The 26,103-nt window shown below is 42.2% G+C and overlaps 1 protein-coding gene across 3 annotated transcripts in view; it reads right to left on the bottom strand.

The window, feature by feature from the left end:
- Nucleotides 1-25,714, bottom strand: part of INPP5F (inositol polyphosphate-5-phosphatase F) — an 85,634-nt gene extending 59,920 nt beyond the window's left edge. The window contains exons 1-2 of one of the 3 annotated variants that reach the window (XM_047073532.1): nt 25,452-25,714; nt 4,486-4,566 (exon numbers count right to left, since the gene is read on the bottom strand). In XM_047073532.1, coding sequence (XP_046929488.1) covers nt 4,486-4,566; nt 25,452-25,548 — 178 coding nt within the window. In that variant the 5' untranslated portion in view covers nt 25,549-25,714. The remainder of the gene's footprint in view (nt 1-4,485; nt 4,567-25,451) is intronic. The other 2 variants (XM_047073530.1, XM_047073531.1) reach the window with 2 other exon arrangements.
- Nucleotides 25,715-26,103: the final 389 nt, after the last annotated feature.

Here is a 26,103-nt window from a genome sequence, read left to right as displayed (position 1 = left end):
CAAGGACAAAGACCTCAGAAGAAACCACTCGCCAACACCTTGACCTCGGGACTTCTGGCCTTCAGAATCGGGAGAAAATACATGTCTGTTCTTTAAGACCCCCAGTCTATGGGACTTTGCTATGGCAGCCCTCACAAACGAATACTGTTCCTAAGTCACACCTGCTGACACTCCACAGAGCTCAGAGTTCAGTGACAGTCAGGAACAGTGGCATGGCTCACCCACGCCGCTGTTAAGACTGTCAATGACATCTGTTCAAATAAACTTATGTTCCCATCACACTAGACAAGAACAAAAATTCGTGCCTTGAAATGCAGAGAATAAGTAGGAGGGAAACAGGAGTGAAAAAGAGTTTAAGTACAGACATGTTATCCCCCCCGGCCCCATCCTCTACCCCCAGAAGGGAAGATGCTCCCAGGGGAACATGCATCTCAAATCATTACATTAGATCTGGTACATCCAGCGAACGAACCTCCAACTGGCCGAGCTGATGGTGTGGCCAGAGCAAGAGCTTTAGCGGGCCCTAAGGAGGCCTGGGGATGAGGCATCACAGGGCAGAGAATGCAGGGAGGGAAGAAGGCAGGGAGGGAAGAAGGGTGGGGAACTGGGGGGGGGGGGGGGTGACACACTGGGGTGTGGCTGCAGTTAGCTCTTGTGGGTGGTGGGTGAGGGAAGAAAGAGCAGCAGGGGGCCCAGAAAAGATGTTCCTTTGCTTCCTCCCCACTCCCCCTCTTAAGAGCCAAACCTCAAAAGGGATGTGATGAGACGGAGGGAAAAAAAAGTACAGAGATTACTTTCCCTGCCTTTCTTACATTTTCTTTCTCCACCTCCCCCTTTTCCAACATCCTGGAGAACAGGTATCCCCAGTGCTTACCAACCACTTGTTCTGAGTCCAAAGGCAAGCGGTGCAAGGAGGGAAAGAGCATATAAACAGAGGCTGACCACAGGAGATGCCCATGTTCACCACCTCCAAAATGCCCACACTTTCACTGCATCACGAACTCATCGACCAACAACGTCTATCTGTTCATTGCTTGTATGAGACAACTTTGCATCGTCTGCCCAGTCCAAGGCCTCCTACTCTGATCAAAGAAGTAAACCTCTGGAGCGCAGTTGAACTTTGAGAACCAGGGGAGGCCCATGGCCCAGACAGCACCAATAGGAATCTCTTTTTAGGGGTCTGAACTAGACTCCCTACTCAATCCCTGATGGCTATAGGCAATCTCCGGGGGTTGTAGGGAACAGGAGCTGTTGTTGGGCTTGAGGGCTGAGGGTATCATTTATGAGCAGAAATTTTGTCCTACATACACAGAAACAGAAAGCCAAAAGAAGAGAAAAATAAAGGAGATACATAGGAAAGTGGTGCTCAGAGACCCCCTGCCCCAAAATGTAATCTCAGATCCTGTAAAACATCCACTTCTTGGTTTTGGTCCCTGGGGTTTCTAATAAAACTTCGTTTTCTGTATGCTGATAGGTTTATTTTTGCAACCAAAAGAGGCTTAATAAAATAGTGATAATTTATTAAGTACCTCCAGGTATATTACCTCATTTAGACTCACAATACTGGGGGGGGGGGGGGAGTAGAAAGGAGGGCAGTTATTTTTAATCTTGTTTTACAGCTTACAAAGCAGAGGCTCATGGGCATGGTGGCCACAGTGAATCAGCCTCCTGGGATACAAGCTTTGTAAAGTCTCCTCCAATGTTGGCTCTGGACTTGGCTATGGGACTTACTTTGGCCAATGGGATATTAGCAAGCTCGATAAACCTTCTCATACTGACACTTGTCTTCTTGGCACTCAGCCACCACCTTGGAAAAATGTCCAGGTATCCGAGAGAGAGAGGACCTAAGGGAGGCCTTGTGTGTAAGAGAGGATTTACACGGGCAGAGATGCCCCTGGAATGAAAACAGATACCGCAGGCAAAATCCTGGGTGGACACAGTCACATGAATGACACCAGATGACAGAAGAGAAAGGGCAGAAGAGCTGCTTGGTCAATCCATAGTATCATGTGATATTTTATGTTGTTGTTTTAAGGCATTAAATCCCAGGGTCTTAGCAATAAGTAAACAAAACAGATGTTAAGCAACCCCCTCTATTTCTCAAAGCTAAGAAATAAAGCTTGGATCCAGATCTCCTGATTTCAGCGATTTATTCACTGCTGTAGGATGTGACTGAAACTGAAGAAAAATAACTCAAAAGTTTCATAAGCTTCATTTAAACAATAGAAAATGAGTTTTAGCTCAGAACACTCAGCTATGAAATTATCCTGTCAGCATATAAATGAATTAAAAATATATTTATGTAAATGTGGACAGGTAGGAGAATGTTACTAAAATACTTAGCATGGTTATACAATGTCTAAATGCTTTTCTCCTTGTACCACAGAATTATAAAACTACCAAAGACAGAATATCCAACAATGCTTTTTTTTAATGTTTGTTTATTTTTGAGAGAGAGAGAGAGAGAGAGAGAGAGAGAGAGAGAGAGAGAATGGGGGAGGGGCAGAAAGAGAGGGAGATACAGAATCCAAAACAGGCTCCAGGCTCTGACCTGTCAGCACAGAGCTTGATGCGGGGCTCAAACTCACGAACCATGAGATCATGACCTGGGCCGAAGTTGGACACTTAACTGACTGAGCCACCCAGGTGCCCCGTGGTACTATTTCTAACAGCAAAAATAACCCCCTAAACAATTACCCAATGACAGGAAAAAGGACAAATTTAGGATATATTCATACAATAGTGAAAATAAAAAACTAAAGCTTCATATATCAACATGGATAAATCTCAAAAACATCAAATTAAGTCAGGGAAAAAAAGAAGTAAAAAAAACCACAAACAGCTTAATAGTAAAGTCCCCCAATACAAACCTTAGCAACTTACTACTTAGGGATACATATGTAATAAAAGCAGTAATGAAAATCAAGGGAATAATAAACACAAAATTAAAAATAGTAGGTGCTCTATGAGCACCTGGGTGGCTCAGTAGGTTAAGCGTCCAACTCTTAACCTCAGCTCAGGGCTTGATCTCAGCTCCACGCTGGGTGTAGAGCCCACTTAAAAATAAAATAATAGGTGCTCTTGAAGGGAAGGAAGCAGGATACACTTGGAGAAAGGCACAGTGAGGGATCCAAAGACCTTGGTCATGTTTCATTTCTCAATTTGGGTGGCAGATATATGTATGTTTTACAACCTATACTGTACGTCTATAATAAATAGCTTTTTGTATCTATGATACATTTCATAATAAAAAATTTATTTAAGACTTTATTTTATTGTTTTAAGTGACCTCTACACCCAACGTGGGGCTCAAACTCATGACTCCAAGTCACATCCTCTACCAACTGAGCCAGCCAGGTGTCCTGATAAAAACAAATTTTAAAAAACAACCAAAGAATCTAACAAAGGAAAATTAGATGGTCTCCAGTAATAGGTGTTTTACAACACAGAGAAAGCAACCTAGCTCCCAAATGCCTAACAATTTTATTTTATTTTTTAAAGATTCTATTTTTAAGTAATCTCTACATCCAATGTAGGGCTTGAACCCACAACCCTGAGATCAAGAGTCACACACTCTACCCACTGAGCCAACCAGGTGCCCCACAACAATTTTATTTTAGAAGAGTAAAAAAGGGCATACTACAGAGGTAGCTAGGCTCCCAATTACACAGTAATTATGGTAAAGCTGCCTATAGTTTTTAACTCATTAAAACTGATGCCAAAGGAAAAATAGATATTTAAATATAGTACTTAAAATATTTCAGTTAGTCCTTTTCAGGACTTTTTGGAACCTGCCTATAAAACATCTCTTTTCTCATCAACAAAATTCCCTCTGAACCCCAGATACAAGTGTCTGTCTTTGAAGCAAGGGCCTGGTGAATAACCTAGACCTTTCATCAGTTTGCCCTGGAAAGGGCCACACTGCATGCTAAGAGAACCATGCCCTTCCTTAGCCAGAGTTGATTGCATCCGGGATGGACAGCTGACCAAAGTAGGCCAGTCATGGCCTGCCACGTGCCTATCTGTGCAGTCTTAGTCCCATCACCCTCTCCCTTGAAATCAGTGCAGTTTGTGTAGTTTTGTCAGAGCACCTACCACAATTATCAGACAATTTCATATTTATTTCAGTGATTACTGACCGATACCTGTCTTCCCAAACTGTAAGCTCCACAACAAGGGTGAAAACAGGTCAGTTTTTTCTCACTATTGCGTTCTACCAACTAGCATAATTCCTGACACATAGTAGGTATTCAATTTTTTTTTTTCTTTAAGAGGAAGAAAGGGTTGTAAAATTATCCCTCCTCCTCCCTCAAGCTTTATTTTTATTTCATGAAACTTACATGGAACTTTATCTACTTTGGGCAGACCTAAAATTAAGGCAAAGGAATCAAAGCCATAACAGAATCCACATTCATCCTCAAAGAAGAAAATATCATAGGATGCCACGTTAAATTTGACAAATTTAAGGACTTGATAGAAACATACCTGAATGAAGCTGAATTTTCCCAATAACACCTTCTACCAATCCCAAACAAATGGGATTCCAGGCAAGAAGTAGATCAGTAGCTAAAATAAAATAAGAAGCAATCATGAGAAAATATTCATCAGAAAACATATTAAAACAATAGCAGCCTATTCTAAATGATCAACATCCCCAAAGGGCAGTTATGAACATCCAGAACTGTAAAGCAATTTGTGAAAAAGCATTAACTCCGAGGTCTGAATTAAGGTTTCTGACATCAGGACGTGATGGGGAGAGAAATGACAAGCCGAAATTCTACTCTGATGGGAGGCAGTACTTTGGCGCCCTGCAGTGGAGGAAAGAGGCTGGTACATTGCAAGAGGGCAAGTTAGAGGAGTTCTCTAACCATCCTGTGGCCCATAGCTAGTCCCAGATTCAAAGACAAGGCCTGAGAAACAGCCACAGAGATGTCGACTTGCTGGATCACACTCTGGAAAACATGTTTTCCCAAAGAAGCTTACACCAAGCAAAGAAATCCAGAAAGCCAGTGCTCTTTTATGTGACTTCTCTGGCAAAGGCAGTAAGAACCACTGCCATTTCCTGAGTGTCTACCATGTGCCAGGCATCCCAATCAGGGGTCCTTAGAACAGAACAGAATGCTTTGGTGACTCTTCTCAATTCTCCCAAGAATGGCACATAACTGATATTATTCTCCACGACCAGACAAGAAGCTAATTCATTACACACAGTGGATGTGTGAGAACGTCAGGGCTTAATTCTCTTGTGAGAGAAACCCAGGTTGCAAAAGTCTGTTAAATACACGGAGATAAATGTAGCTCTAATGGTAACTCAATAGCTGGAAAAAATTACCAAGAATGAAAACAATATTTGTCTTAGCAGGAAATTTAAATTACATTTTAATTATTACCATTTAAATTTTATTTTAGTGAAATTTATAATCAACCTATAACTCACAGGGTAATTACAGACTCAATAGTTCATAGTCTCCAAATTCATTTGAGTTTTGACTACTGTATCTTAAATGTCTTTGTTGTTAATGATCTACTCAGTGGGAGGCATATGAAGTTGACTCCTCTTTGGGCAGAAATGCAATTCAAACCAGACCTGCATGACTCATGGTCTGTGCTCTTAACCATCCTGCTACAGAACCTATACATGGAACTAACCAATAAGAAGATATTTACATTTTAAGTAATATGCATTCTTACTATAAAAGTAATACTGTACAAAATTGGGAAAAAGTATTTTATCACTCCCATTCCACCAGCCAGATAACTTATTTTGCTATGTTTAGGGTCATAGTTTGTGTGCATACCAAATCACAAGACTGCAAATATAGCAGTATATGCAAATTGTTTTTCTTATAACATGAGTATTGTCTCATGTCTTTAAAACACTCTTTAAGGCACCTGGGTGGCTCAGTGAGTTAAGTGTCTGACTCTTGATTTCAGCTCAGGTCATGATCTCACAGTTTGTGAGATCGAGCCCCATGTGGGCACTATGCTGACAGTGCAGAGCCTGCTTGGGATTCTGTCTCTCCCTCTCTCTCTGCCCCTCCCCCACTTGTGCTTTCTCTCTCTCACTCTCAAAATAGATAAACTTAAGAAAAAAAAAAACTCTTCAAAACTATAACGTCACAGCTACGTAATTTTCCACCACAGGAAGCACTTCTTCACTCTTGGGCATTTAAGTGATTTCTAGTTTGTCCCTATTATTAAAATATACTGTAATAAATGATGAACATTATGCAAATATTGTATTGCCTCCCTAATTAACAGCTTTAGGGCAGATTCCTAGGAATGAAATTCGTAGATGAAAACAAAAAAAATTTAAATATTCAATTCAAATATTCAAATATTACCAAATTGCTTTCTACAAAGGTTATATACCAAGTTAAGATTTCTGCCAGAAACATATAAAAATTCTTGTTTTAAAACACGCTTGTGGCCATTCAGAATTTCTTTTTTAAATTGTTCTCATTTGCTGGCATCCATTGCCTAAATGATGTTTATTTTCTTTTCATTGCTGATAAAATTAAACTTCTAATTATAAAACTGGCTTATATTTCTTCTATGATTTTGCTATTCATATTTTCTAACACTTTTTTTTATATTCCTTATTGATTTGAGTCCCTTTTATATTAAAGACATCAACTCTGACATATTTACAAATGTTTTCAGTTCTTAATTTTTATACACAACCTTTTTTCATTATCTTTACACCTAAAAAGCTGTTCTTTACCCAGTATTAAATATTTATTAATTTTATCTTTGTTAATTTTTAAAAGCTTAACTCTACTGGAATTCAGGCTGGTGTGTAGACTAAAAATACCCTGATTTCTTTTCAAAGAGTGTGCCAGAATCTCTATCAGGCAGTCCAAGTCTCAACATCTGCCAACACAGATGCCCCTCTAAGCAAAGAGCTCCAATCACCCATAACCCTTCACCTTGACCTCAAATGAACAGACCACAATTTTGTGACTCTATCCTTTGGGACCAAATGAGCTATAGCAATAAGAAAGAGGAAACAAAGTTAGAGGTAAAGCAGTCAGGAACAGTCACATAGAAGAAGCGGAACTTGAAGCATAAGTAAAGCAGCAAAAAATAAATAAATAACGCAGAGGAAAGCGCAAAGTTTGTTCTGGAATGTGTCCCTTCACTGGAGAAATGCTTATCAAGTACCTGCCAGGGACCAGGCACTGTACCAGGCTACGTAGGTAGATATAAAAATAAAGGAACAAGCTGTCTCGAACAGAAGAGCAATGGCGTGGTGACGATGTGGATTGATAAGACTGGAAAAAGTAAAGTGAGGCCAATTGTGGCGAGATGTGAATAAAAAACTAATGAGTGTGTGCTTCCTGGAGACCAGGGCAGGCAGATAATGGCATAAATAAAACAAGACTGCAGCCAGGGATTAGCTGACAGTATTGACAGGAGGCGGAGACTGAGAGCAGGGAAAGGAACAACTAGACGATTGTTGCAAGGGTCTTAGCCGGACGGGACCTGGAGCTACACAGCTTGAGGGTGGGGTGAACAGTAAGTGAGGACTGCACAGGAGGTTAACAGAAAACACCTCGAAGAAAGCCAGGGAAGGATGGGAAAATAGTAAGTAAAAAAAGACATTGAAACAGCTCTTCTGAGTGGGAGAAGAAGGAGAGGGGGCAGGGCAGAAAGGACAGGGTATACAACAGCTGAAAGAAAAGGTCGGTGAGAACCTCCTAATTCAATACCCTTTTCCATCTTCAGCATTTTGAACAAGAACACATTAGCCATTCAAGAAAATTTTAACTTAAAAAAAAAAAACTGGAAAAACTATAAGGATGACCAAATTTTGTGCTCTAATGACTGAAAATAGTCACAGATAATCTTTGAGATCCAGAGAGAGCCAGTTAAACCCGTTAAGACTGAGTTTCTTGGGAACGCAAGCTGGTGCAGCCACTCTGGAAAACAGCATGGAGGTTCCTCAAAAAACTAAAAATAGAACTACCCTATGACCCAGCAGTTGCACTACTAGGCATTTATCCACGGGATACAGGCATGCTGTTTCAAAGGGACATGTGCACCCCAAGTTTATAGCAGCACTATCAACAATAGCCAAAGTATGGAAAGAACCCAAATGTCCATCGATGGATGAATGGATAAAGAAGATGTGGTATATATATACAATGGGGTATTACTCGGCAATCAAAAAGAATGAAATCTTGCCATTTGCAACTATGTAGATGGAACTGGAGGGTATTCTGCTAAGTGAAATTAGTCAGAGAAAGACAAAAATCATATGACTTCACTCCTATGAGGACTTTAAGAGACAAAACAGATGGACATAAGGGAAGGGAAACAAAAAGAATATAAAAACAGGGAGGGGGACAAAACAGAAGAGACTGAAATATGGAGAACAAAACTGAGGGTTACTGGAGGGGTGGTGGGAGGGGAGATGGGCTAAATGGGTAAGGGGCACTAAGGAATCTACTCCTGAAATCACTGTTGCACGATATGCTAATTAACTTGTATGTAAATTTTTAAAAATAAAAAAATAAAATTAAAAAAAAAACAACACTGAGTTCCTAATGTAATAATCAAGGAGAAATAAGAACCAGAGGAGATATTCAAGGAAGAAAAGAAAACAGAAGATGATGAAATCAAAAGTACAGGTGTAAAAGTTGCCCTTGGAAAGGAAGGTCACTACCTTTCTCTAAGTCTGGGAGAAGGTGAAAAGCTAAATATAGCAGTGGAGAAGCAGCAAATGAATTGATCAGATGGCCTTGACTCAGTAAAAGCAGAAGTCAAAGTCATCTTCGCTTTAGCAGGGAGGAGGGAAGTTCGGAGGGAGATGGAGAGGGGCACCAGAGGCTTGGCTTGGCGAAGGGAATCCAGAAAGTCAATTTTTAAATGTTTTATGTGTGCATGAAACTCAGTGTTTTCAAGAAAAAAAGGTGTCAATCCATTAGTGGGTCATGAAATCAATTTTGTATATAATGAGATCAACATTAACATCAATGAAACTGAACAGAATAGAAAATAGGGAAATTGCACCAGGTAAAGAGAAACATTTCATGAAACTTTTGTTTCTGGTACACACATATAAGTATGTGCTCACTAGGTCATAATTTAAAAAGTGTTCCTTATTATGGATCTCAAACATTTGAGCATACTATTTAACCTTAGGGTGAGGATTCATTATATCAACTTTGTTGATTATTTTGCCCAACTCGTGTATGTACTAATATTTTTGATTGTTTCACCAAAAAGTTTTTGAGAGAGGGCTTATTTTTATAACCTTACACTTTGTGTATATTTCTCCATTTTTCCCTTAGTTTTTTTTTTTTCACATTTTGAGACTGTGTTGTCAGGCAGATACACATTCAGGATTATTACACCTTCCCTGGTGAACTGCTATTTATCAGGATGTAATAACGGCCTTTATTTTAAATGTTTATTATTTTTGAGAGAGTGAGTGCATGCACATACAAGCAGGGGAAGGCAGAGTAGGGGGAGACAGAGGATCTGACGCGAGCTCTGCACTGACAGCAGAGAGCCTGATGGAGGGCTCAAACTCACGAACCATGAAATCATGACCTGAGCTGAAGTCGGACACTCAATTGACTGAGCCACCCAGGCACCCACCTGCCTTTATTTTAAATGTTGCCCTTTGCCCTAAAATCTGGTTTGTCTAACATTAATATTATGAAAGAAATTACAGCAGGCATTAGAAAAGCATAAATATGAACATCAATGATCCAAACGTATCACTTCCACTCCTCCAGCCTTAGGGACAAAGTCCAAATTCCTCGGAAAGGGCTGCAGGGGCTGGTCTGGCTGGTGTCCACCCTCCTCTTGCCCCCTCCCTACCCCCCAGCACCCTGGCCTTCCCGCAACCACCCAGAAGTGTGTGCAGGCTGGGTCTGGAATGCTGCTCCACACCCACTTCTGCCTGCTTTTCATTCCAGACTCAGAACAAGAGTCACTGGTGTTCCCTGACACAATGCCCACTCCACCCACCCAGGAGAACTGATTAGGCACTCTTTTGTGGCCTCCTGAACCCTGTGCTTATTTCTATCATGGCACCTTATTTTGGTCTAATGCATCTGATTACTGACTTCCCTATCTCCCTGACTGAACACAAAGCTCACGGAGACCTAGTCTCATCTAGCTTTATGTCCCCAATACATGGTACACAGCAGGTTCCAAAATGCTGAATGGACAAATGAAGGAAGATACAGCGTGGAATAGAGAGGCAAGTTGAGGTCAGGTAACTTACACTGAATCACACAGTGATTCACTACTTAAAGTGGCAAAGTTAAAGTCACTTGGTCTATTTCAGATAAAGATATCAGGGCTGACTGTACCAAATACAACACAGACTTGTCAAAATCAGAATACCACTTCCCACTTAGTGCAGGGCTCTTTTTTAATGTACCTCTAACACCGTAAGGTTCCCTACAAGACGTTCTTGAGCGTAATACCCTCATTTTACATTGGAACAGGCCTTTCAGCTCACCAACATCATTCCAGCTGCACAAGTCAGAACCTGGGAGTCATCCAAAATGTTTTTCTTCCACCCCAAGTCCTATCGATTTACTCCTCAATATCTGATGAATGTTTCACTTCTCTCCAACCCCACTGCCATGATCCTTGTCCAGGCCAAGACCTCCCCCATCTAGATCATTAAAAACGCTCTCATCAGCGGTACATCTGACAGGCTGCTTCACACATAACAAGCATGCAAATATTTACTGAATGTGGTGAGGACTCTAGATTTGGTACTGTGGGGCAGAGAGCTGTAAGTTGGGGGTGGACAACAGAGAGTAAATGCAGGGGTCATTCCATCCAGATGGGGCAGATTTGCATTGGAGATTGAATGTTAGGACCAGCGTGGAGAGGATGGACATGAGAGGACGGGCCTACAGCCAGAGATCCAGGTGATAGGACAGGGCCAGGTGCACAAGAGCAGCCTCGGCAGACACCGGAACCAGGAGATGAGACAGAGTCCAGAGATGCGGGCACGATGAGGGTAACGCCTGTGCTCCGTGCCCCAGGGGAAGAGTCTCAGCTCCACAGCTGCCTCTGAACCCCTCTCAGCAATAACTTCTCTGCTGTCAGCGGAAATCCCATCCAACTTGTAGGGTACTTAATAAGGATCAAATGAGAGAGAATCATGAGAAAGCGTCCAACACAACGTCTGGCACATCAACATTCAATAACTTTTAGCTCGAGTTGGGAAATGTAAGTGTTTAAAATTCCAGGTTCCTACCACTCAAATAGTTCCATAGATTATTTCAAGGTATACATATGGTTTGTTGTTTTTTTTTTTAAACAGGAAAGGCAAAAAGGAAAAAAAAAAAACTTCAAAGTTTTTACTTATTAAATCTTATGGTAGGACCAGAATTCCCAAAAGCCTTCTCAGAGTAATGAACGTTTTATGAGAATATAGCAATGCCTAGATATGCCCCCAGAATCCTGTTTCCTCAGAACATGAAACACGCAGCTCACAACTGGGTGTCCAGCCTCAGTCCCAGCAACCCAGTTTGGGTCCAAATGGCAAATTGAGCACCAGGGCCAACTTCCTCCCTTCCCTAAATCTCCCTAAGGACAGAGGGAGAATCTACAAGAGGTAAAAACCTAAAAAAGGGGTAAAAACATGCTTGGGAAAAAGACATGAATATTGGTACACTTTCCTTACGTATGTGAAAATAAGTACTGGGTCCTAAGACATAAAAAACCACAGAAAAATATAAATAGAATGTATTGTATAACTTTTCATCAGCAACAGAAAGACACCTGACAAAAATTCAAGCTATCCAATGGAAGAAAGGAAAAAGTGGGAGGAAAAAGAAAAAACAAAACAAAACCACATGTACGTAATGGGAAACATAAAAAGGTAGAAACAACTCCTAATAATAATTATAATAATCTATATAATAATTGTATATTCTATATTATATAATTAAATAACTTATTATAATAAATGTATAGGTTATTTTTTAAATTTTATTCATTTTTGAGAAAAAGCACACGAGTGGGAGAGGGGCAGACAGCGAGAGAGGCACAGACTCCAAAGTAGGCTCCAGGCTCCAAGCTGTCAGCACAGTGCTCAACGTGGGACTCGAACCTACAAACTGTGAGATCATGACCTGAGCAGAAGTCAGACGCTTAACCGACTGAGTCACTCAGGTGAAAATGTATCATTTCAACTAACCAATTAAAGGGCCAATTGTTAAGTTTCAACTTACCAGTTTATTAATTCTATGCCTATTTGCCACTGGTAGCAGGCACTCATTTAATAGTTATTGAACCAAATGAATAAATAAGTAAAAGCAAGCATGAAAGATTGAAGTGGAAAATGGATTTCTCCTACCAACTTTATCTTCAATGTTATTTCAGTATTATCTTCGGTGACATTTAAAAAGACTAACATTTCTTTTTACCATATTTAGTTAGTTAGTTTTGAGAGGAGGCAGGGAGGGGCAGAGAGAGGAGAGAGAGAGAATCCCAAGCAGGCTCCATGCTCAGCTCAGGAGCTCAATTTCACGACCTGAGCCAAAATCAAGAGTTGAATGCTTAACCGACTAAGCTGCCCAGGCACCCTTGTTTATACTGTTTTTAAAGGAAGTCCCCAGGGGCGCCTGGGTGGCTCAGTCGGTTGGGGAGCCGACTTCGGCTCAGGTCACGATCTCGCGGTCCATGAGTTCGAGCCCCGCGTCAGGCTCTATGCTGACAGCTCGGAGCCTGGAGCCTGTTTCGGATTCTGTGTCTCCCTCTCTCTGACCCTCCCCTGTTCATGCTCTGTCTCTCTCTGTCTCAAAAATAAATAAACGTTAAAAAAAAAAAATTAAAAAAAATAAATAAATAAAGGAAGTCCCCAAAAGACCAGCATTTTGCAATAGGCACTCTTAATACTAAAAGCATTTATTTTTCAATAAATATAATAATGCAGGTGTGATTTCTCACAATGGAGACTCGCCTGAAAATTCGAGGAAACTGTAAGCTAACTTAAAATGGCTTCCCTTGGGGCGCCTGGGTGGCGCAGTCGGTTAAGCGTCCGACTTCAGCCAGGTCACGATCTCGCGGTATGTGAGTTCGAGCCCCGCGTCAGGCTCTGGGCTGATGGCTCAGAGCCTGGAGCCTGTTTCTGATTCTGTGTCTCCCTCTCTCTGCCCCTCCCCCGTTCATGCTCTGTCTCTCTCTGTCCCAAAAATAAATAAACGTTGAAAAAAAAAAAAATTAAAAAAAAAAAATGGCTTCCCTTGCCAACGTACAGATGAGACAAAACAACAGAGGAAGGCCTAAAGAGGCAATGTACCTGGCACAAGAGGGGAGCTCAGTATGTCTTTAAAACTGCTGGGACTCTGCCGCCTGGTAGGGTACCTTGCACACAGTTCACTTCAAAATGTGTGTGTGTTTAACCCGTCACTCTTCACTAAGGAAATAAAAGTTGGCATTAGAAGTCTGCTTGTACAGAGGACACACGTAGATGACATTAATCTAAGCATATGTAGCAACTACACTCGGTAATGGACATCCTATCACCAATATGAACGGCTACTCTGGAGGCAGAAGGCAATGGTATGGCAGAGAATATGACCAATGGGCCTCTACCATCCTTCCACAAAGAACAGCCATGTAACTGATGTGCTCCAACAGACTGCTTTCTAATCGCTCCTTCGAAAGGGATGGTCCAATGTGTCATACAGATTTGAAATTTGCAAATAGGTTCTAAAATTTAGGAATTTCAAAGTTAGCTAGTAGAGTTGCTTACAAATTGCAGAAGTATAGCACTTTTGAAATAACACCAAATTTAATGTAGTGGAATAACTAAAGTAACATACACCCAAAGATATTTGGGTATTTTGTCACAGCTCAATTGTTTGACCCATTAGGTCAACATTTCCACTCTTATTTCAGGCCCCTTTGGCAGCACATGGCTTCTCTTTTCACATGCCCTCCTCTTCCTGGTATACAGAAAACAAGTGATTAACTACTGTATGCCTGCAGAGAGCATTAGTCATTCATTCCAAGAGCCCAGAGAGCCTGGCGCTCCCTCAGCCCTGGCTAGAGAAGCCTGGGTGTCACACATCTACTAATGTTTATAGGCAGTTTCACTTGTGTCTTTAAGAAAAAGAATAAATAAGGTATGAGGGTATGCATAAATAATCAGACCCAAGTTTCATTTCCTGCTAAAGACAAAGGATATTACTGCTCTGAAAGACAATCACCAATACCAAAGTCAGATGAGGAAAAGGGTTCTACAAAGAGGAACTGAAAGTTCCCATCAGTAGCTCATCCATGCCTCAGTTCTCAGAATGATGCAAGGAAACAGGTTAGGGAATAATTTGACTCAGGTGCCATCTTAGAAATGCAAAGTTGGATACACGTTTCTTTGAACAATGGTAATTATTTTCCAGCATTAAGCAAGCTAAAGAGCTAACCCAATTTAGAAGTTCTAGCAGCTGGTGATTTCCCCATGTGAACTCCAACTCAATGGTTACTGACCCTGGCTTCTCATTGAGAAAATGTGGATGCCTGGGCCCCACCCCTTCAGAGGGTCTGACTCGGTTGGTCAGGGTGGGGCCCTGGCATAGGTATTTTGTTAATCTCCCCTAGGTGATTCTAATGTACTGGCCGATTGAGAATTACTCGTCTAAGGGATTATAGGTTACTGGGTGGAACCTGCATTAGTAATTTTATTCTATTAATCACTTTGATTCATAGAGGATGCCTGTGCCATGTAGGACTTTAAACACTTCCATGAAATAAAGCACGGCTTAGGATTCTCTCTCTCTCCCTCTCTCTCTCTGCCCCTTCCTGCTCGTGTGCATGTGCGAGCCCGCTGTGCTCTCACTCTCTCTCAAAATAAACAGACTTAAAAAAAAAAAAAAAGAAATGTTTCAAAAAATTACCCGTATACTTAAAAGATGAGAGACACTACTTAGGAAAGGGATCTTAAGAATTTTCAGACTTTTCTATTAAAACGGGGATCTAATTATGGTGCAGCAACAGAGCCACAAAGTTTTGACCATGATCATGAAGGGTATCAGAAATTGTTTTTTATTTTTTTTTCAACGTTTATTTATTTTTGGGACAGAGAGAGACAGAGCATGAACGGGGGAGGGGCAGAGAGAGAGGGAGACACAGAATCGGAAACAGGCTCCAGGCTCTGAGCCATCAGCCCAGAGCCCGACGAGGGGCTCGAACTCACGGACCGCGAGATCGTGACCTGGCTGAAGTCGGACGCTCAACCGACTGCGCCACCCAGGCGCCCCATCAGAAATTGTTTTTTAAACTCTACCAATAACCAATCGAAAAACTGTTATGATTCTCTGACACGTAAAGTCCCAGTTGTCCCATCTCAAGAGAAGGCCAATGCACCTCAAAAAAGAACAGAGGACAATAAAAGGGGAAAAAAAACCAACTTTTTTGTGTGTGAAAGGTCAGACAATGTAATCAGGTCATGGGAGGACCTGCTGGAAATGTATAGAATTACGAAAGGTGTGGACTCCACAGTGCATTCAGAATACCAGCACAGGAGATACATGTCTAAAAGACCTGGTCTGATACATGTCTAAGATACCTGGTTTGAGAATAAATGAAGGCAAGTACAGCTTAAATTGCAATTTTCCAAACTCATTACCTTAAGAAGCTGACGATATGATCAGGTCAAATAAGGATTAGATAAATCCTTAAACAGTAAACTCATAATGCGTTACCCAAGGAACAGCATTGTGTTGGGTGGGATAGACCCCTCACCTTCTGTGCTCCCCAAAACAGTTCTTTGATAGATCTTTCAGAAATGGGATCCTAAAAGCTAAATCAGAGCTAATAATTGGTATTTTCTTTCCTCATCTTATTTCTTTAAAAAAAATTTTTTAATGTTTATTTCTGAGAGAGAGAGAGAGAGAGAGAGAGAGAGAGAGACAGAGCATGAACAGGGGAGGGGCAGAGAGAAAGGGAGACAGAATCCGAAGCAGGCTCCATCCAGGCTCTGAGCTGTCAGCACAGAGCCCGACACAGGGCTCGAACTCGTGAACTGCCAGATCATGACCTGAGCCCAACAACTGAGCCACCCAGGCACCCATTCTTCCCTCATTTTAGAGCTCTTAACCAAGATGCATAAAATTAGCACTTCAATTATTAAATAGACACAACCTTTCTCCCAGCTGGTGTTTAAATAATTTCCTGGCTTTTCCTGGAAAGTTTGTTCAAAGCTGACCCCCTCCATCTAGGATGGTCTGTGTCATTCTCCCCCCCCCCACAGGCCCTCAGCGACAAAAAGCTCTGCCTTCAAACCCACCATCAGATCTAGGATTTGCCACCTTAGCTGGCCTCAAATGAACTGCTTCTAGATCAAAAAACAAAGACCACAGCAGAGTGTCTGTGGGTGGGAGGTAGGGGGGGAGCCCGGACTACTTCAGTCTGGCCATTATCAACTTTTTTTTAGATATCCAATTAGGCCAGGAAATAAAGTCCATAGCAGTCTACTAAGGTATACAGCCAGCTTCTTCCAGGGCTTCCCACTTTTATAGGAGACATACAATCAGACTATTTACAGCTGGTAGAAACTTCACAGAACCAAATAAAAGGGCACCGTTCTTCCCATTCCTTTTACTAGGAAGAAAAACAGATTTTCACCATCTTGCGGGGGAAAAAAAAAAAAAGACAACACTAAAACCTCGAACTTCAATACCCAACTCAAGCCTCCCACAGAGCTGGGCCGTACATCTCTGTCACAGAGCCTGTCACTCTAGAATCCTGTGTGTCTCTCCCTCATTGGACCATACCCTCGGGCTAAGGTATAGCATTTTATCCATCTTTTTCTTTGGCACAGTGTCCAGTAGACAGGTCTTCAATAAATGTTGAGAGAATAAATAACTTCACAGAATTTCAGACAATATAATTTGGAAGGAGACAAACAGAATGCTAAATTAGAGGGGGAAAAGTGAGGCTGCTTCTTTGCGAGAAGGAAATACAGATGGTCCCCCACTCACGACGGTCCAATTTACGACTTTGACTTTACAATGGTGCAAAAGCAATATACATGCAGTAGAAACTGTATTTTAAATTTTGATTCCACCCCCCCCCAGGCTAGTGTTACGCAATACCACACCCTCAGGCTGCTGGGCAGTCACGGGTACCTGTAGCTCCCAGTCAGCCACGTGACCCCACAGGTAAACAACCCACACCCGAAACAACCATCCTATACCCATACAGCCATTCTGTCTTCACTTTCAGTATAGTATTCAACAAATTACAGGAGATATTCAACACCTGATCATAAAATAGGCTTTGCGTCAGAGGATTTGTGCCCAACTGTAGGCTAACTAAAGTGTTCTGAGCATGTTCAAGGTAGGCTAGGCTATGTTTGGTAGGCTAGGTATATTAAATGCGCTTTCGACTTATGGTATTTTCAGCTTATGAGGGGTGATCAGGACGTAACCCCATTGTAAATCAAGGGAGATGTGCACTGTAAAGAGGTAAAGGGGGATAAATGTAACAGCTACTAGAAAGAATCGAATCCTGGAGGTCAGGAAGTACCCAGAAGGGACAGTAGCAAACTATTTATTACTCTACTCAACAATTTGTTCTGTCTCCTGAGGGTCTGAAATAGGGAGAAGAACGTTTATACTTGGCATAAAAACGAAGTATAATGATACTCAGAAGCATCATTAATATCATACATGCAGACTACTAAAATTAAAAACATTATGGCAATGTTTAAAATTTCCTAATATTTCAGATCCTGTGACTGTTTCAAATTGTAGACACTGACCATGGCAGAAACTGTGAAATTTGAAGTTTGGTGTAATTGAAAAGCTGTTTCAAAGAATAAGATTCATAGGGGCGCCTGGGTGGCTCAGTCGGTTAAGCATCGGACTTCAGCTCAGGTCATGATCTCACAGTCCGTTGAGTTCGAGCCCCGCGTCGGGCTCTGTGCTGACAGCTCAGAGCCTGGAGCCTGCTTTGGATTCTGTGTCTCCCTCTCTCTCTGCCCCTCCCCTGCTCATGCTCTGTCTCTGTCTCAAAAATAAATAAAAACATTACAAAAAAAAATTTTTTTAAGATTCATAAAGAAAATGTATTTTTAAATATCCCACTATAAAGTTAAAGAAATGCCTGGTTAAAGTTGAATCAACCTGAAATAAAATGAATTACCTTAAAAGAAATAACAACAAGAAACACTGACCTAAAATCAACCTGTATTTCATTCAACCAGGCTTACCAAAGAAAGCAGCCAGGAGTGGATGCTTTTTTGTGAATGAGAGCAGTTTCTTTAAGGGTCTCACAGCAACCGGAAAATGAGTCATCCTAACAGAGCACGAGATTTAATTAAGATCTTACCAGTATGTGTTGTGATAGTACTATAATGCTAAACGTTCAGGGTTTATCATCAGTTGAAAAATACTATTAATGCATTATTACTTAACATAGTATCAACAGCTACTGATGATTTAAAAAATGTATTATTTCTCTATTTTGTTAAACATACTCCAAATGTTCTTCTCAGTTCAATTATGGTCGGTTAATACATAATGATTATAACTTAGACTTGCTAACAGGTAATTGTTAGAGGTTCTAGGACATTGCTGTCACTTCTCAGGACTTGTGTTTGCAAAACTAGATTTTTAAAGGTTATATTTTAAAACATTTGAACACGGCATCTTGGATGGCACAGCCAGTCAAGCATCCAACTTCAGCTCAGGTCATGATCTCGCAGTTCCTGGGTTCAAGCCCCACGTGGGGCTCTGTGGTGACGGCTCGGAGCCTGGAGCCTGCTTCAGATTTTGTGTCTCCCTCTCTCTGTGTCCCTCCCCTGCTCACGCTCGCTCTTTCAAAAATGAACATTAAAAAAAATTTTTGAACAGAAATAGAACAGTTTACAGTTTACTCATAGAGAGATACTGCTCACAAAGACCCAACACATTTAAATCCCCATGAAACCACACCAAAGTTAGCCTATGGCTCTGAGAATCCACTCAACAGCACAAACTAGTTTGATTTGCTAATAGTCTAGTATCTATCTGCAAATACATCACCTAATTTTGTCACGTCTGTGCTGCCGAAGCAAGGACAACCCGATTTTGTCATAAATCACAAGGACCAAAATTAGCAACAAGCAATTTGTGGTTTTTGCATAATGGCCAGTTCAAGAAAAATTAAAATGTCTTCGCATCCCATTTATTTTCATTCAAAGACAGAAGAGATTTATTGAATTCCAGACTTAAAAGTCCAATTCCTCCCTTCATGAATAAAATGACAATGAGAAATTAGCACGTTTTTTGTTGTTTTTGCTGTTGTCAAGACAGGCAGTGTTCTAGTCTTCTGTTCCTATCTTCTCCATTTAATCTTCCCAACAGACCCTTTGCTGCTCGGGGTACCCAGGGTTGACCAGGGACCAGAATCCTTTCAATTCATTCAATATAGTTTTTACAGAAGACCTGCTATGGGCCAGGCGCTAGAGAAATAACTATAAATCTACACCTCCTTTTTTTTTTTTTTTAATATTTATATTTTGGGAAAGCGCAAGTGGGGGGGGGGCAGAAGAGAGGTGGGGACAGAGGATCTGAAGTGAGTTCTGTGCTGACAGGCTGACAGCCGCGAGCCTGATGTGGGGCTTGAACTCACAAACTGCTAGATCATGACCTGAGCAGAAGTCAGATGTTTGACCGACTGAGCCACCCAGGTGCCTCCAACATGTCCTTCTTCTTTGGGCTGAGTTATTAGCCTGGGAAGTTAGGACAAAGGGGAGTCAAGCTGCTGGGCATCGGGGAGCAGCACCAATGCAACCAAATTTCTCAAAAACCAAGCTGTCTGGGCTCCCTGGTTTCTGGCACCTGAATGCTCTAGCCAAAAAGGCCTTGAGACTGCCTCTCCTGAAACCAGCCTTTGGCAAGTCCTGGCCTCTGCTGGCTAAGGCCTGGTCACAGCCCAAGCATCTGGGAACCAGGGACTCTACAGAGGTTCTTCCCCTCTTTGAAGGTGGCTGCCCCGAAGACGTTTTCTCCTCCACTCCCTCTCTGCTCTGCGTGCTCTGAAAGGATGCCTGTGAAATTGGATCTAGGACTCCTGACGGGAGACTGGGAAAGGCTTCAGGTTGCTCATCACTGGCTGAAATAGTTCCCATCCAGTACATATCGATGTTTCTGCTCAAAGATCTACCCTTTATCTATTCCCTGCCCAAACTGCAGATGTTCTAAGAACCGAAGAGAAACCTGATAAACTGACCCTAACTGGAAAAACAATTAGTCAATTATATAACAATGTTCCCTGTACTACATGAACTAATTCTGCTACAAGGAGTCAGGGCAGGGGTAGGATCAAAGACTGACCAGTAGTCCCAGTTATCAGCCTTTCATTCTACATAGATCCTTTCTCAATGTGCATGCTCTGACATGTGAGGCTCTTTTACTCTCTACATATGCTACCCTATAATGATTATGATAGCGAAAGATACATTTCAGATATTACCATTAAAATATAAATCCTACAACTGTAGTCAAGAAGGTAGAAAGGTTTATAAAATATTTTTGTCAATACTGGGGAAAATTTGGCTTTAGAGTCATATACTGGGTTAGAAGCCTAACTCTTACTCTTTGAACTTGGACAAATTCATTCTCTGTGCTTCAGTTTCCTCACCTATGAAATGAGGATAATAATAAACCCTCCTCCTGATGTTTATTGTGGGGATGAAATAAAACAGTACGTGTTAAGGGCTCAGAACACTATCTGATTCGGAAAAATGCTCAATAAATAAAAGCTGTTACTATTACTATGATTAATCTCGGTTGACAATGTAGACAACAAAATATGCACAAAAACTTCCCACAATCTATAAAACTTGATTGCAAAGGTCATCAGTCACCTTAGAAAAACTAGGTTTTTTTAAGCTAAAGAAGTGGGGGAGTAGAAACAGCGGTCTTTTCTATCTTGCACACATCAATGTTCATAAAAATAAATGTACAATCTAACTGCTAGCTTGTTAGAAATATAAAATACGGGAGAAAAGGGGTTTGGGGTATAAAACTGATAACCTGCTTAAAGGAAACTGAAGACTAAAGACACCAGGAAAAAACCTAGTTATTCAACAAAATGGTTAAAATATTTTTACAACAGATTTAATAATCCAATTTTAAATCAAAATGCCCAATTACATTTTGTCGTGGTAATTTGTGAATTTTTAGTAAACGTGGTGTTTAAAAAAGATAAAGTTCAAAAATCTTTTTTTTCCCAAGTAAACAGCAAATGACACTAAACTCTAAATAAACTGAATATAGTTTCATAAAATACGATTCCTGAAAAGAGATAAAAGTTCTATGTTATTTCAATTCCAGAGCTACAATTTCTCATTCAAAAAAAGTTAACTTCATATGGCATACTAAAAATAACTTTCATCAAAAAATAACTCGACAAAGAACAGGAACACTTTTAAACGTTTCTGTGAATTCTGAGAGCCACTATCCCCTCCAAAAAAAAATGTTCTCTGGTATTCATTAGAGTATCATAACTATAAATATAGTTTACAGGCTTATGAGTGTTATGTATATGACAGATGCTCGCTCTCATCTTTTCATGGTCACTCAGTCTCAGAATAGAATGAACCAATACTCAGCAGGAAATTACATAACACCCGTCATATCAGACAAAGCCACAAGGCTAGTAGCAGCAATGTTGAAGACTAAAGAGATAAGACCTTATCACCCTTCCCCAATAGTAGACTGTTTTATATTCCTTTTTTTAAGTCTTTAAATTATAATCCTTATTCTCAGATAGTAAAACACCACTCTAGGAAGATTAGTGAATATTCACACGGAGCTTTATCATTTTCCCTGGCAGAACATAAGACAATCTCTGGTAGTCATTACCTTGCAAGACAAAAGCATTCACCAAAAAGCAGTTGCTATGTATGAATACAGACTCCTCACTACCCTTAAAAAAGTGGAAACACCAGAAAAATAAAAAAATAACAGCACTCAAGTGTTTAGCTAGAAGAAAAAACTGAAAAATTTAAGCAATGTTAAGAAAATAGGGAATACTACCACAGGGATTTAAAAAAAAAAAAAAAGGTGATACTAAATCAGGTAGACAAATAACACAAGTGGAAATACACCTTTTCTCGTGGTTATTTCCTCACCCTGCTGGACAGAGATTTTCTGCCCCAACGAGAAGATATTCAAAACAGGGCTTAAAATGAATATTAAGCATAACACAACATCCTATTTTTATGGCAACGATATCACTGAGAGAAAACCCGGACTTTAGCTCAACTCAACCAAAAATGCCTTCTTCATCCTAACTACTCTAAAGCCCACATTCCAAGATGAGTAAAGTCCTTGCCTTGGGGAATACGCTGTCCAATAGGAAAGAAGTAAGCAAAGTACTACCATGTGATGCAGTATGGGCTATAATCAAAGTGTGTACTAAGTGTATAAAGCACCTAGAAACACAATAAAGGTGACCAGTAATTCTGCCCCAGGGATGTGGGCCTGGGTGAGCACAGCGGGGAGGCGGTATCTGAGCAGGGACTTAACAGAATAAATTAGGCAGGAAAAGGGGCTGACAAACATTCCAGGCCAAGGAAATGGTCGTTTAACTTTAAATATCAATACAGATTCTTTTGATGTCTCTAGGAAAAAGACAAGTCCCGTTTCAGGTGGTTCAATAGCCGAAAACAAAAACCACAATGCCCACAGGCTTTTTTTGGTTTTATAATACTGCCCTTTGGAAGAGAAAAAAGGAGTTGGTCAGTAACCCATTCAGTTAAATAGCCAATAGGAAGCAATGAAAGATTTTAAATGCTGTCATTACAAACAATAGCAAAGCTGTCCATAAAAGCAGAGGGAAAAGAGCCAATAAAATGAAGACAATATTAAATGATTCTATAGAAAAAGATCTGAAAAACACTTATCCAATTAAAATACCATTATTAATAGCCATTCTTTAGAAAGGACCTTGAGTACTGGATAGGAAAAACTATTTGGAAAAGTTAAGTGCATGGGATTCTTTATTCACTGGCTACACTTGAACACACCTGAAGATCAAAACAAGCTGTTACTTCAAAAACATAATGGCCTCTTCCTTCCTCTAGATTTTTAGTCTACTTCTGTCTGTGGTCTGCTATATCCTCAGAAGTGATATGAATTTAATTGCACAGACTAGTCATTTTATTCAGGAAAAAAAACTTTTAATTTGCCTTCTGATATGGACTTTGGATATATAAACAGTAATTCAAACCACATGGCTTAATACAAAATCTAGGCCCACATTACCCTGTGAATATTCATTAAAGGCTTACGCCTGTGACTCACTGAGCTTCTTGAGCTCAGAAGTAGGTGTTTCGGTAGCCTTCCACTGAAAGCATACAAGAAGAGTTGACTTACTTCACTTTGAGTAATTTACGCCCAAGCAACCATTAGGATTGGAGAGCCTCTTGTGTACAAGAAACAAACAAACCAAAGAAAAGACAAATAATTCACTTAAAACCCCTCCTATTCTCAAGGCTTCCATGACCTTACTTCCTTGCATGCAATCCCACCAGCTTGGTTCACCTCTGTCAATCTTAGAGGCCAACAGAAAGGAGAGACTAGCCCTAGAAATGGAAACAACCAAGTCCACCCTATTTATATAGGTCTCAATCCACTGCCCAAATTCACAGGTGACCACCTAGAGAGCTGTTTTTTATGAAACACATTAATTCTTGTCCTCCAAGATGTACACTGAACAAACACTGAACAAATTAGTGCTGTTTTAAACATATTTTATGTACAAGGACTCCAAAGCCCAACCCTCATTTTATAGTCCAGGAAATGCGCCACAGAAAAGTGTTCTGCCGGATGAATTGGAGATGATCTCAAGTTCATCCAGTTGTAATAGCCAAGCCCTAAGAATCTAAAGGGTCGGCTGTTAGACAGCCTGGAAAATTTTGCAATCTACCTTTCTTCAAGGGGCATCTGAAGCCTTACTCCAACTGGAGGGGCAGAGGGGTGAGAGGTGTTAGGCAAATGGTCAAATCAGAAAAAAACAGAGAAGAGAATGACTGGAGACTGGTCAAATTTATCCTGTCTACAGCAACTTCTGTCCCAAGATCATCAGGAACCTTATCTGAGTGTGGTAATTTGTCTTTACTCTGAGTAGAGGAAATAAAATGTAATTGCAGGAAAATACAGCCAGAGCCTAGGAAAAAATAATAAGTTCTCCTTCACTGCTCTCACAAATCAACTAGCAGGCCCCCATAAGAAAGCAGTGGAACCTGCCAGAAAGCGTTCTGGCAGGCTCTCTCTGTGAGCCCAGGCAAGTCACTCAAGTTTCACACGTTGTCTTCTTCTCACCTGAAAAAGAGAATACCACCACCTGCTTTGTAAGGTTGTTGTGGGGAATGGGAATAACCTATTAAGGGAAAAGGTCCGAGGAAACCATGTTGTTATAAACACTAACAGCTGTCATGTGAAAAAGCTCATTTGGACCTTCTATACTTCTCAATTCATACCATGTAATTCTTGTCTACAATACACACAGAATTACAAATAAATTTTAAATGTTCTGGCTATTTCTTTAAAGAGCCCTGTCCTCTCACTTCTCCTAAAATGAAAGCTCTCGGAGGTTCTCAGGAAAAAATAACTGGGAACCTCAAAGGAGAGGTGCACTGAGATCCCCCCCTCCCCCGCCCCCCAATAAAGGAAACCGCGTCCTGGACTGTCAGCTCTTTGAGGGCAGGGACTGCTCTATTTAACTCACCACTCTCAACTAACTTTCCTAACACAAACTCATCGCTGCAGACTTAGGCATCTCCTAACAGCTTATAGGACACCCAAATGTGGCCCCACGACACATCCTGTATCACACAATACTGAGTCATACAAAAGTATTAAAAGTTTAACATTACGATGCAGTTCAACCGTAACACTAAAATCAAAGAAAGGGTGCTTTAAATCGGGTGCTTACGAGGTAGGCAGAAGGAAGTCACACCTTTAACAAGAAAGGACCAGAAACACACAGATGTCAACAGGGAGTGAAGCTCCGGCAGGACGTTCCACTGAGCTGGTGCGTCGGTTCTGGTCTGAGATCCGGACGGGATTCGAACCCATAACTTGTCTCAGAGGACGTGCCAGAACCGCTCCAGAGTGGAAGAGGCCTCTAAGGCCAGGCGCACCTCGCCCCAACTTTCCGACCCCGCGACTCAGCTCGGATCCGCTCCCCACCGGCAGCAGAGCGGATCTCGACGCGGAGGCGCGCTCGGAGGGACGAGGGTCGCCGGCCCTTTGTCCCCCGCGGAGGGGAAGGGGCGAGGCAAGCGCTCCCTCCCGCCAGGAAATAATGACAGCTCGTGCGCCTCCCCTCGCGCCCGCCCCGCCCCGCGCGCCTGAGCCGCAGTCGGCGCCCGCCGGGCTGCCCGCGGCTAGGGGCCCGGCCGCGCCCCCTCCTCGCCCCCCACCCCGCCCCGCCGCACCGGGCCCGAGGCCACCCCGCGCCACCAGTCTCACCGGGTCGGAGCTGGAGGCCGCCGTCGCGGCGGCTGCACCACAGCGCGCGCTCGCCCTGCTGCAGGATGTAGTGGTCCTTGGCTTGGAAGAGCTCCATGCCGGCCCCAGGCGCCGAGGGAGGCAGCGGCGGCGGCCGGGCGCGCCCAGGTCTCCGCGGCCCCCGGCCCCGGCGGCGGCGACCCGCGGGGGGCGCGCGGGGCGTACTAGTCGACTGGGGCCGCCAGAACCCACGCCTCGAGGAACGGCGGCTGAGGGAACGCCCCAGCGGCCAGGCCCGCGGGAGAAGAACGCGCACCAGCGGCGGCCGCGGCTGTGGCCTTGGAGGCCTCTCCCTCGGCTCCGCCTCTTTCCCGGCCCCGCCTCTGGCACCTCCCCCGGCTCCAGGCTCCACCCACTTTTCTGGCTCCTCCCCCGGCTTTTCCCAGGCTCCTCCTCCTCCCTGTCTCCTCCGCGCGCCTTTTCCCTCTCGGCTCCTCTTCCTGTCCCTTCCGCCGCCCTCTCCTCCAGCTTCTCCGGGGTTTCTTCTCCTGGCTCCTCCCCTCAGGCTCTTCCTTCTCCCTCCTCTCCCCCTCCTTCACCCCTCCGCCCGCTCTTCCCAGGCCCCTCCCCTGGCGGGCCCGCCTTCCCATCTGGGGCGAAAGCGGGCAGAACC

This window comes from Lynx rufus, unplaced genomic scaffold (assembly GCF_022079265.1).
Source record: "Lynx rufus isolate CCGP_SWC_20201006 ecotype Redwood Valley unplaced genomic scaffold, mLynRuf1.p SCAF_11, whole genome shotgun sequence".
In the NCBI taxonomy this organism is placed as follows: Eukaryota; Metazoa; Chordata; class Mammalia; order Carnivora; family Felidae; genus Lynx; species Lynx rufus.
Note: the sequence above shows the minus strand (reverse complement) of the source record. Positions and strands in the feature narration are given on the sequence as shown.